The sequence below is a fragment of the Typopeltis vanoorti genome, chromosome 13 (assembly GCF_054136105.1).
Source record: "Typopeltis vanoorti isolate ZY-2024b chromosome 13, IOZ_Tvanoo_1.0, whole genome shotgun sequence".
Lineage (NCBI taxonomy): Eukaryota > Metazoa > Arthropoda > Arachnida > Uropygi > Thelyphonidae > Typopeltis > Typopeltis vanoorti.
The window spans coordinates 81,182,470-81,195,874 of NC_143561.1; the positions used below are offsets into that span (position 1 = coordinate 81,182,470).

General features: G+C 33.5%; 1 protein-coding gene across 3 annotated transcripts in view; it reads left to right on the forward strand.

The window, feature by feature from the left end:
- didum (dilute class unconventional myosin) overlaps positions 1-13,405 on the forward strand; it is a 696,374-nt gene that overhangs the window by 254,254 nt on the left and 428,715 nt on the right. For all 3 annotated transcript variants that reach the window (XM_090402302.1, XM_090402303.1, XM_090402304.1), the window contains one exon: positions 9,370-9,576. In XM_090402302.1, coding sequence (XP_090258428.1) covers positions 9,370-9,576 — 207 coding nt within the window. The remainder of the gene's footprint in view (positions 1-9,369; positions 9,577-13,405) is intronic.

Genomic DNA, 13,405 nt, shown 5'->3' on the forward strand with positions numbered 1-13,405 from the left:
ATTTATTTGCAACTTGGTATAAGCTATGTATTGCTCTGTACAGAGTTGTCAAAAAATTAGATTGTGCCCTGAGGCAAACAATTAAATATCGCCCCTGATGGATCATAAGACAAAAATATAAGAAAATCTCCAATTGCTATTTTGTTTTTATTACAAGAGAAACATTAATGCAAAATGATTGCATAATAATATTAATTAAATATTTGCTCTACTGGGATATTGTACAATAAAACTGTTTATAAGCTCTTCTAAATTTAAATTATAAGCTATGTCCCCCTGTATCGATACAGTTGCTAGATCAACCAATCTTTCTTGGGTCATTACTGTTCACAAATAATTTTTAATCAGTTTAAGCTTGGAAAAATGTCTTTCCGCACTTGCTACACTAACAGGAATTGTTAGTGTAGCGACGGCGCCTACTGCAATATGGCTGAACGAGCGCCCTTATTAAGCTGCGCCGTGAGGCAGGCTGCCTCTATGCTACATCCTGTCGATGGTACTGGCTCTGTATAATATTACGATGTGTGCCCATTTTTATCTTGAATAATTTTTGAATTTTCTGCCTTGGTAATTTAGGTATGCTTTTTCAAGATCACAAAGACAAAAGACCAAATAGGGATCCTTATTATATTTCTAATATCTCTGCTTTATTTTATTTAATTTATTTATATGGCAAAGAATAATTTATAGATATCTATAAATTATATTTTTTTATAATTTATAGATATCTATAAATTCTTCTATAAATTATTCTTTGCCAATTTTCCCTTTAACAATTTTCATTATCCTTTTCTAAGTGTACTTGCATAAATTTAACTTGGAGAAACCATATCTAATATTTCAGATATAATGATTTGCTTTGATATTGCATTTTACAATCACTGTTTAATAATGTACCAGTAACTCAGATGCTTGATTTGATAAAGTCCCATTTCTCCCCCAGACATATTCAAATTAATCAGATACAGTACTTGCTAGTTATTTCATGAGGAAAGGAAATGTATACTGACTGGATATACGTATACAAACAACAGCATTGAGCCCCCCCCCCCCCTCCCCCAACTAATTTCTACATAGGATACCTAGAGAATCGAGCACTCAGCACTACTACCTCTTCGAACTAGTGGTTTGGTTGTGCTATCTTAGATGTATTTGTTATTTGACCATATAGTTGAGTTGAGACATTAGATACATTTTTAGTGCATATAAGCAACTGACATCCAAAAACCCACCTTGCAACCAAAAAAGAATCAAATAACTGCTGTTCCTAGGCACACTAGTGCCATGCCTTTCAAATGATGTATTATCTTCTTTTTTTTTTTTTTTTTAATGGTAAGCTAACACATACTAGAAGATATTTACACAAACAATCAAATATTATTCAGTCCAGCAGTATGGTATTCTAAAAACACTAACACACAGAGTTCAGGACTATTTATTGCAATGATATTGCTCTTACTGCAACTTCACCAACCTTTGCCATACATTTTTAGCCAATGACAATACCCCCCCCCCAAAAAAAAAAAAATCCTTAATATGAATATCTTTTCATATCTGAAAATATATTCATTTAGAATGCTTAATAAATAATATAAGCTCCATACTATATTCAAACCATAATATATTGTATTGGCAGTTCTTATCCATTCATGTAAGGACAAACTTTCTCTTATCACATCTAGGAGTATATGAAGTGCCCTATTCTTGTGACCTGGCTTACTAGACAGGCAGATTGGAAGATCCATTTATATCCTCTTCATAAAACATAAGAATTACTCCCAACATGATGGGAGTAATTCTTATGTCTTATGATGAATTGGGATTGTCAAATCGTGCTTTGGACATCCTTTCATGCTGGATTAGATGGGGGAAAAAAAACCCGAAGTACTACATTGAAGTCTGTACAAGTTAGAGAGACATTTCCCAACCCTCAAGTATGGCTGCATAAGTTTTCTAGAAATCTGAAAGTCATTTTAAGAGTGACTTAATACTTTTAAACTTGGATGGAGATAAATTAGGACTTTGTATTCTTCATTACAGTTTTGAACAGTTCCAGCTAATTGTTGCAGTTTGCATAGTGTGACAGACTTTGTGCAATGCAGATGTTAAATAGTTAAATTTCTTAGAACTATTCAAACTATTCCACTCACTCACTGCTCTGTGAGAGAAAAGTCTAGCTCTTACTTCTTTCTTAACTGTGCACAAATTTAACTTCCATGGATGTCCTTTTGTTTACTCTCCCATCCTCTATATAATGAAAAATTTCATCATACAGTAACCTATATTACCCATTCAGAAGTTTATAGACCTTCATCATATCACCCTTTTTTCTCCTATTAATCAGAGGCTATAATCCAGTTACTCGCAATCTGCCCTCATAATCTAAATTCCATAATCCATAATTGGTGACTTTTCTCTGCACCCTTTCCACAGCTTATCTCCTTGGAACCCAGGAGACCATATCTGCACATGATAGTCCAGATTCAGCTTATCAAGGCCTTGTAAAGAGGCAAAATTACTTCCTTATTCTTACATGTCAAGATTAATTTCAACATTATAATTATCTTCTGAGTTTTATTTGCAATTTTTGCTATGTCACCTTTGAATTTCAAATTCCTATCCACTATAACCAAGATGACCACATTGCCTCTGATTGATGAAAGTGACCATGCAGTCTTGACTTGGGAGATTGTAAAACATGAGGAATATTCTATCAAGAAGGGGTATTTGTGGAACTACGAGGCAGGTGATCATGACATGCTTAGGAAAAAGCTTAAACCATGGCATAAAACACTGTAGGGTAAGGATGTTAGTAGTGCATGTGATATAGTTAAGGGTCTTCTAGAGGAAGCAGTATTAAATTGTGTACCTCGGGTAAGGGGAGTTAATCAGGTAGGAGTTAGATGGATGAGTAATATCATTAAGCACAAGCCACAGAAGAAGAAAATGCTGTGGAGGGTACATGAACAGTACAAGGCTCAGGCAAGAAAGGTGACCAGCATGGCAAGGAAGACAAAATCAGATTATGAGAAGAATTTAGCCGAGCAGGCCAAAGGAAATCCCAGAGAGTTATGTGACAAGTAAGAGGAAGAATAATTATGGAACATTAATTTTAATGAGTGATAATGATCACGAGGAGACGGAAGCGGATAAAATAGTCGAGTTACTGAGTGCCAATTTGCAATTATATCTTTCTAGTGAGGTTACTGCTTTAACCTATGTGACAGACACTAATGTGGGAACAGAGGTGGATGAATTGGAAGTTCTTTGGATATTGCAGAATCTAAATGTAAATACAGCTGTGGGATTAGATGGGATATCAGCTAGGGTTTTGCGAGAATGTGCAAGAGAACTGGCAGTGCCTTTCTAAGTCTCTTTAAGTCTCAACTCTGGTAGAGTTCCAAGGGAGTGGAAAAAGGACAAAATAATCCCCTTGGATAAGGCAGGTTTTAAGACTGCAGTAGCAAATTATAGAAGAATCAGTATCTCAGGTGTAGTGATAAATGTACTGGAAAAATTGGTTGAAAACAGAATTCTAGAATGGGCAGTTAAAAATACTATACTGTAAAATGGGGCAACATGGCTTTGTGAAGGGTAGGTTAATGCCTTATTAATTGACTAACTTTTTATAGTAGAGTAACAGCTCAGTTGGATAAAGAAAATGGCTACATGGTGATTTTGCTGTTTTTTTGCAAAGTATTTGACAGAATACCACATGGAAATGTGTTATGCAAATTAAAACAAATGGGAATGGATATGACGCTGGTTAAGTGGATAAGAGGGTGGCTGCTGGACATATCAAAAAGTGGTATATGGAGGGACAGAATCAAGGCGAAAACAGGTGACTGTTGTTGTCCCTCAAAGTTCAGTGCTGGGACCATTGCTCTTTACTTTGTATGGTAATGATATAGGAAATAACCTGAAAGGAAATGTTCAGTTGTTCTGATGATGTGAAATTAGGTAGAGCAATAGTTGAAGAAGGCGATGTGAAGAGCTTGCAGGATGATTTAAATAGGTTGTTAGTATGGGCAAAAGATAATTGGTGTCAGTCTAATGTGGAGAAATGTAAAGTTATGCATTTTAGAATAAATAGATTACAATCCATGTATCACACTGCTGGCACTGTACTCCAGGAAACAGATGAAGCTAGAGATTATGGGTGGTGATAGACAGAGTTAAGGTTTAGAGGATATATTGCTAAGGTAGCCCATAAGATTACTTGGCTATTAAAGAACACATTAACAAGTAGAGATAAGGAAGTTATTTCTCTTTATAAGGCCTTGATATGCCCGCATCTGGATTACTGTACTCAAGCCTGGTCCTCTGTGTTTCTTGGTGACGAGGAAACAGTGGAGAGGATTCAGAGGTGACCAAGATGGTGAATATCCTGTGGAATATTCCCTATGAGGATAAATTGAGGGTGAGTGGATTACAGAACTTAGTTGATAGGAGAAAGGGGGGAGGGGATATGTAGAGACATTTAAGCTGCTTAAAGGGTTTTATTGGATAGATGCTGGGGAAATGTTTCAGCACTTGGCTAGAGGGGACCAGAACAAGGGGGTCATCCCTGGAAGTTGAATGAAGGTGCGGTTAGTAGGGGTGTGAGGACGAGATTTTTTGCTTGGAGAGTTGTGAATGAGTGGAATGGGTTGACAGAGTCATTTGTGAGTGCTTTGTCTGTTAATGGGTTCAAGGAGAAGTATGATAGATTGGGTCTCCCACAATGAATCTTCATACTCCATGGAGATGCCCATATAATAATAATAATAATAACAACAACAAGATCCCTAGCCTCATCACGTTCTTGTGGCATAACTCCTCTAATATACTATGCCATTGGAAATCTCATCATGCCGAAGTTATGCACTTCAGCATGATGAGATTTGTCTGTAATTATCATTTGCTCAAATTTCCATCCTGTTCAAATCATTCTGTAAGTGCTGGATATCAGTAGCATTCCAAAATGCTGCATATCTTTGCATCATTAGCAAACAAACAATTGAAAATCTCCTTCAAGATCCTTCCTAATGTCATTAATGTATAGATTGAACAACATTGGTCCAAGTACTGATTCATAAGGCATACCACTAGTCACTTTAAATCTGGGAGATTTACACCCATGGTATACCACTTTGTCGTCTGTCAACCATCCACTTATGCAAGTCAAGAATTTATATTCCAGACCTGTATATTCCAGTTTGTGCAACAAACTGTATAGTGTAACCATTCTCTTGTTATAACTCAGCCATAACATTGTTATAAAATGTGAGCAAATTGCTAAAACATGACCTCCCTTTAGTAAACCCATGCTGTACGTTGCAGAGTATAGCTTGTCTGTCAACCCATTTCTGTATGCAAGTTGTTACCACTTCTCTAAAATCTTCATCACCACATCAGTGATGGTCAGCCTATGTGTTTCTAATAATTGTTGCTACATTACAATGTGATTAAAAACTCAAAAAAGAAATGTGAACAGATTTCTTCATTTAGTGTATACTGACATAAATGCTACTACTACATTGGATGAAGAAATAGAGGTGCATGAGAATGAAGTTCAAGAACTGTTATGACTTGGATAAGAATTCAGCGATAGGGACAGATGTAATATTGGCACATTTTCTAAAGGAAATGAGTTGGCTGTGAATTGGCTGGGCCATGTTTGTCTAACATGAATCTGAGCTCAGGAAAGATACCACAGGAATGGAAAGAATGTATGATAGCACCCTTCTACAATGGAACTATCATACATTCTTTCCATTCCTATGGTATCTTTTATGAGCTGAGTTAAAGTTATACAGACATGTCAACTTCAAAGGCTTAGCCAGTTTGGTTTAGCATTCCTTCAGTGTACATGCTGAACAGCATATACACATGCCTGTTCATGTTATGTACGATCATAACAATAAGTAATACTATTTTTTTTTTTTGTAAATATTTTGGCACAAAACTAACAGGCTATTATCAGTGGACCAGTACATTCAGAAAGCATGAACAAAGGAACATTGTTTTTTTTTGTAGATGCGAGCCATGTGCTAGAGTATCACCATAAATACAATGGGTGATTACAAAAAAAAAAAAAAAAAAAAAACTATAAAAGAGTTGCACAAATAAAATAATTAGATTAAAATGGCAAAGCAAAAAAAGGAGAGGAGGAGTTGCCACTTGCCATTTCTATCCCAGATTTTTGTGATAGACAGTCATTATGATTTAATGTTTATTAGACACACACATTCACAAGAATATGATAATTTTATTACTGCAAATATTTTGACCAGAAACTAACTGGAGAAATATTTGCACTAATAAAATTATTATATTCTGATTATGCTGATGTACTGAGGATGACCAATTAGTTTCTGGTTAAAATATTTGCAGTAATAAAATTATTTTCTTGTTAAACACTTGTCTAATTAACATTATTATACTACAAGTGCCATTAAAAATTCATTATGATTTAAGTTTGTCAGGTATGGAAGCACTTCAGTACTCTCTTTAAACAACTACTCAAACTGATGTCAATGTAACAGGCATATATTGGACCAGAGGATATTGTGGTCAGTGTCCACTCCCTGCTGTTCCAGGCCAGATTTTTCAGGCTTGTTGAGGGTAATGCAAGACTGATGTTCCTGTAGTTGTTTTTGACCAAACATCCTGTTTGTTCGAAATACAAACAGAGTCAATCACATAGAACCTGGTAAATACCAGGGAGAGAGAGAGAGAGCAGGTCCTGTTTATCTTTGGTGGAGGATAACAGGATGATTTTTGCTAACAGGGAAGAAAGTGGGAACTAAAACTGTATCTTTTAAGGATTTTTGAAATTGCTACAGCAATACCCTCTATTTATGGAATTGGGACTCACTGTACAGGTTCAGGGTTCTTAAGGATAGGCTTGGAAGTTCCACATATAAATTTAATCGTCTTTGAGGTGAAGCCATTCTGTACCATGATTCTTTGGATTCTGTCAAGCTTAAATTGGAGATCCTCAGGATTGGAGCAGACAACATTTGTTCTATTAAGTAAGGATTTGATGATGCTCATTTGAGATGGATGATTAGCTGAATCATGTATGTAATGTGCTGTGAAGGTGGGTTTGAAGTGAACTGACTTTGTAAGTACTTTAAATTGGGGTACGATAAAGGAGGATGTTCAAGAAGGCTGATTTTCCATCCTTTTTGTTTTCCATTGTGGAGTTGAAACATGGGTGCTGGCTGTTAATCTCAATTAGAAAGGTATGGTGAAAACATCATCAACTTAGCATACCCAAAAGGAAGGTTGCAGTTGTTATATTGAGGAGAATAAGTTGTCTTTAAGGTGTTCCAAGTAAAAATTGGCTAATGCAGGAAAAAGAGTTATTTCTTATAGCTGTTCATTTGATTTGTTTCTGCAAATGAAGTGGCCTAAGTGCACAATAAAGTTGAACAGTTAGACTGTGTCTGGAGGAAACTCCTGTAATAATAGCTGGAGAGCCTCAGCAAGAGGTACATTAATAAGTAAGCACAATGTCTAAACTGACCATGATATCTGTAGGCTGTAAGAATGAGTGTCTCATTTTGTCAGGAATGTCTGATTAATTTTCCATAGAAGATTGCAAGTGGCCTACACGAGAGCTCGAGAGATGAGCTAGGAATTTGGCAGTAGGTAGGTATGTCTAGACAGTCAACTATGGATTTGAGAAGAACTCCTGTATTGATTTTTGATAAACCATAGAAACAAGAGTTTCCTTCAAAATGGATTTTCAGTTTTTTTGATAGTGTCTTCATTCCAGCTGATCACTTGAGTAGAGAATTCAGTTTGTTGATTTGTCTATTGGTAGGGTTCTGAACAATCTTTTGGTATGTAGTTTGATCTTTTAAAAGAAGAATATTTATTTCTTATACATCATTTTAATCATTCTTTTTATTTATTTATATAACCTTGCTATTATTTTATTTTCTTTTATGTGTATTTTTGTTTTGTAACCACCCATTGTGGTTATACTCTAACATGTAGCTCATATTTAAAAATGAATAATTCATTGTTCATGCTCTTCTTTGTGAATCTGCTTGTGCATTGATGATAGCCTTAGGACCAAAATGTTTGCAATAATAAAATTACTATTATTAATTTTTGTGCCGATGTGTTTCTAATAACCATTCTTTTTTTTTTTTTTTTGTTGCAGTCATCATTGCAATAGTAGAAGCGCTTTAGCATTGGCATTTTAGCTCATTTAAAATATGTATATGGGTATTCATATTTTCCATACTAGTTCTGTTAGGTTCTGATATATTGGCTTTGCGAACCAGCATTTTCATGTTAGAATGTTGAGATGTATTGCAGCAATCCTTCTTTCTGTTCTCAAACATAATTATCAGACAATTCATTGGCTCATCACTTCACAGAACTTGCTCCTTTTTCATTGTTATTGTTTAAGTTCAGTGATGAATGATGCTCATAAAACATTGTTTTGTGTGGGGGACAAGAGATTGGCATTTATGAAAGGCATATAAAAGACTTATAAGCTATTGAAATTGAAGCCTGTTGATTGCCATTTGCATCTTTAACCATATATTTTGTATGCTATAGTAAACTACAGTGAGTTGTTTAGAACCTTTGAAAGTAAGCAAACCTGAATAGGTATAGCTAAGAACAACAGTTAATAAATAATCAATGAACAGCAATTCAGGCACCCTGAAGAGAAGATGACATGCTATATTAAGCAAAGAAAAATTTATGCATTCTTTAAGTTTCGAAGAGGGTATTGAATTATGCAGTGTGATTCCCTCTTTTAAACTCCTAAAGCTCCTTATTCCAAGTCATATTGGCTGTCGTTTGATTTCCACACATCTGTTCTTTGTATATATTTGGTTCATCATGCTTTTCTTTAGGTGAATTGTCTAAATGTTTTTGAAAATATTGTATATTTCAAGATATCCTTTATATGTATACACATAGGTGTGTGTATGTTTTTCTGCAATTTCTTTTTTTGCTTCTACTAGTAAATTGTCTATTGATGACTGATGGAGATAAAATTTAAATAAAATAAAACTATACTACTCGTGTATTTTTACATACATTTAAAATGTGCTTTTGTGAATTATTTAATATTTGTATTTGTGTTATTTTATTCATTTTTATATACATGTAGCATTATTATCATTTTGTATTCATTTTTGTAATGGTACATGATTCTGTCCTTTAAAGAAAACTCATTATAAATGGAAAAATGCATTTTTTTATTTATTTAAATTTCTGCTAAAATTGTGTTCTGATATGTTCAAAAAATTATCTGATTATAAAAAAAAAAGGAATGAATTAGATTAATATTATTGCTTCTTATTACAATATTTCTAAATTTATTTATTATTATTTTTTTTTCCTGCAAAATTTTAGATGCCAAAAGGTACTGATAAAACATGGTGCCAGAAACTTTATGACCAATGTAAAAAGTTTAAGCATTTTGAGAAACCACGACTTTCAAATACAGCATTTATTGTTCATCACTTTGCAGATAATGTTAAATATGAAGTAACAGGATTTTTGGTGAAAAACAGAGACACAGTGATGGAAGAGCATATAAACATACTTAAAGCTAGTCAGGTAGATATTTTTAACCATATCTTATTATATAATGTAATGCATTATTTCTCGGTATTTGCTTTGTAATGTGCATTCGGAGATATTAACTTATTCATGCATGATTTATTGCATCTTTCTGGAACTGTTCCATTAGTACAGTAACAAAATTCTCATGAGATGTATTTTGACACTGGTTGAAGTAAGCTTATTGTTGTAATTGTAATTTAAAATGAAGTACTACTTTTACTTTAGTAAAAGAAATTAATTTTGTCTAAAGAATAACTGAATATTATCTGTTATCTTCCTTAAATCTTTGTGCTCTCATATTGCGCACGATTTATAGTGTGTCATTCTTGTAGGGTTTAGTGGTATACATATTTGTTTAGTGGTATTTAAATAAATCATATTATTATAATAAAACTTAACAGATTGAAATTAGTAAAATTTCAATTAGTAAAAATTAATAAAAACTTGGATAAATCATATTTCATTTATTCATTTTTTTATAGTAATATACATCATATCAAGTCTAAACTCTAATAAGAGTTATTCTTACCTTAATATGTTACTCTCCAGCAAATTTTGCTTACTGCCATCTCCTATAGGAAGTCGGTGACCACCTTGGCAAATTTTGAGTGATCCTCAGCCACTCTGAACAGTCCTCAGAGTTCATGCCAGTCTGATGTCTGCCAGCCAAGATTTTCTTTGTCTTCCTTGTCCTCTTCTTCCATTTATCTTCCCTTTTATAATCAATTGAAGTACCTTATATTTTTCATTACGAAGTAGGTGACCAAGATATACAGTTTTTCCTCTTTTTATGGTAGCTGAAAGTTCACATGATTTCCCCATTTGTTTCAACACTTCTTGATTGGACGTTTTTTGTTGTCCATGGGGTTTTTAACATTCACCTGTATAACCACATCTCAAAGGCTTAAGTTATTTTATAGATGTGTTCAAGGGCTTCAAGTTTCTGCACTGTATAGTAGTACAGACCATACATAGCATTTAACTATGCATACTCTAAGCTCTAAATTTAAATTGCAGTTACACAGTGTTGATTTCATGAGGAGAAAATTTTTTCTTGCCATTTCAATTCTAACTTTTATTTCCATTTATGGATTGCATTTTTCATTTAACTAACATCCGAGATATATAAATTTTATCACTTTTTATTTGTTTCCTGTTTAAAGAAAGTGCTGAATTAAGAATTGTTTTCTTACTTGTGACCATGAATTTAGTTTTGGTGATATTTATTCTTAATTCCATTTTTTTTACTCTCTTCGTTCACTAGTTCAAGAAGATTTTGAAGATCTTGAATATTGTCAGCCAGGAGGAGAGCTGTGTTATCAGCATATCGGATATTATTGATGATTTTACCATTTATATTAATCCCTTCCTCTCTTCCTTTTAAGATTTTTTGAAATATGACTCCTGAGTATATGTTAAAAAGGAGAGGCAACAGCACACATCCTTGCCTTACTCCTCATTTGATGTTAATGGAGTCTGTAATAATGTCATCAACTTGAACAGATACCCTTTGGTTCCAATATAAGTTTTTGATGATCCCGATGTCTTTATCATCTAATTCACTTCCTTTTTAATAATTCAATCATTTTAGTATGTTGGACTTTGTCCAAATACTTTCTCGAAGTTGATGAAGCAAATGAATACTTCCTTATTTTGGTCACTACATTTTTGGAATAAGATTTGAGAACAGAAAAGATGGTGTCTTCACATTTTTTGTATATTCTTTTTTTTTTTTTAATTATTTTCAGAAACATTTTGAGAACATGACTCATTAGACTGATTATTCTATATTACAAGTTTTTGCATTTGCTTTTTTTGGATAGCATGATGAAGGTTGACTGTAACCAGTCTTGAGGGATAATGCCTGTATCATAGATGTTATTAAATATCTTTACTAATATAGTAATGCTGTTGCATTCTAATAACTGTACTATTTCTGCTTGTATTCTATCAAAGCCCAAGACTGCCATTTTTAGATGAGTTCAGTGCATATTCTACCTCTGATCTTAGAATGCATGGACCTTCCATCTGTTCATAAGTATTTTCTGAGTTTTGTCTGTTATCAGTAAAGAATTCTTCTATATATTTCGTCCATTATTGTATTTTATCATCCTTTTCAGATATTATTTCTCCCTTTTTGTTTCAAAGGATACATAGTTGTTTTTTCTTAAATATACCTGGAGTCTCTTTCAGCTTTTTGTGTCTATTAAAACTGTCATGCTTTTCCTGTAGAAATTCTATTTCTTTACATTTTTCATTCATTCAGATTTCTTTTGCTTCTTTGATCTTGTCTTTAATAATTTTCTGAACCTCTATATATTTTGTTGGACTATGATTTTTATATGATTTGCGATGATCCACGATAGAAAGATTTTTGTCAGTTATCCAATCTTTCTTTTTTTACTGCTCTATCAGGACACAAGGTATTGGCACATTTCTCTATGAAGACAGATTTTAATTTGTCTCTTGATTCAGATCTTGACTCAGTTTCTTTCTTTTCCCACTGGTATACAGACCACATTATTTGAAAAGTAAAATACACGTTTAGTACAACAAAACTATTAGTTTCATAAGTCATTGGACTTACATTATCAGGAGAAAAGTATTACATTAACTGTTTTAAAAAAAGAAAATATAATGACACAACAATGGGACCTTCAAGGGTATAATAGAATGAAAATTGCTTAAATTAAATTAAACACTGCACATGATAGTTAATGCTGTCATCTTCTGTTCTGTAACGTAGTATATGTCATAACCAAGGTCCAAGAAGGATATCAGATTTTTAATAAATAAGCCTCTTGCTGTACTTCAGTTTATCAAGCCTTGCTTTTTGTTGCACTATGTGAGGGTGCAGAGCATTTCTGAAGCTTTTCTGAATTTTTTTACAAAACAATTGTGATCCATATAAGGCATTCACCATTTGAAGAATAGTGAATTACATAGTGTGTAGCTGATGTAGAATGTCCTCCCCCTGATGAGTCCTTAGACTCCATAGAAGTTTTTACATAACAATAATATATTTGCACAGTTACTGGAGAATGACATTGTCCCTATTTCATGGAAGTCACTATGTTGCCATACACAATTGCCATCTCCCCTAAGATACAAGATATCCATTGGGTGTTTGAGATTGGGAAGAAAATATAGTAGAGATAATGAGATTTAATTTTGTTTTTGGTGTGTTCCAGTAATGTTAATAAGTGATGTGGCTTTACTTGGCTGACATCAAATTGGCATCTGTAAATGATAAGTTATATAAAAAAAAAGCATTGATGATACTTATATGTTAAAAAGGAATGCACCATTCTCACTCTAAGAATGACATTGTTTCTATACTTTGATTAGTTCATCAGCAAAGAAAACATGGCACTTTCAGTTCTACTGGACTAACATGTTACACTTTATGAAACTCGACAAGATTTAAATGGAAGAGGATAGCCAGATAATGAGTAACCAAATAGATCATAGTATTCAGTAATTTATTTTGATTTTATACCTGAAAATTTCTTTAAAATGAATTTAACCTCCTGACTAGTCTTTTTCATACCCTCATGATGACCATCAATTTCCTGATGTGTATTATCAAGAGATATTCCTGCTACTATGAGAGCTCTACATAAATAAATTTAAGGCACTTCTGACAGAATCATTCACCTAGACCTTGGTCTTCCTCTGGGTCTCTTTCCTGTTATCAAACACTTGTTTTGCTAACTGTTCTTCCATTTTGTTTGCACTACTAGTTTGGTATTTTGGCTAATTTCTCTCTTATTCCACATAAATTTATTCATTTGGCTCTCCATATGAGCTTTGCTTATTCTGT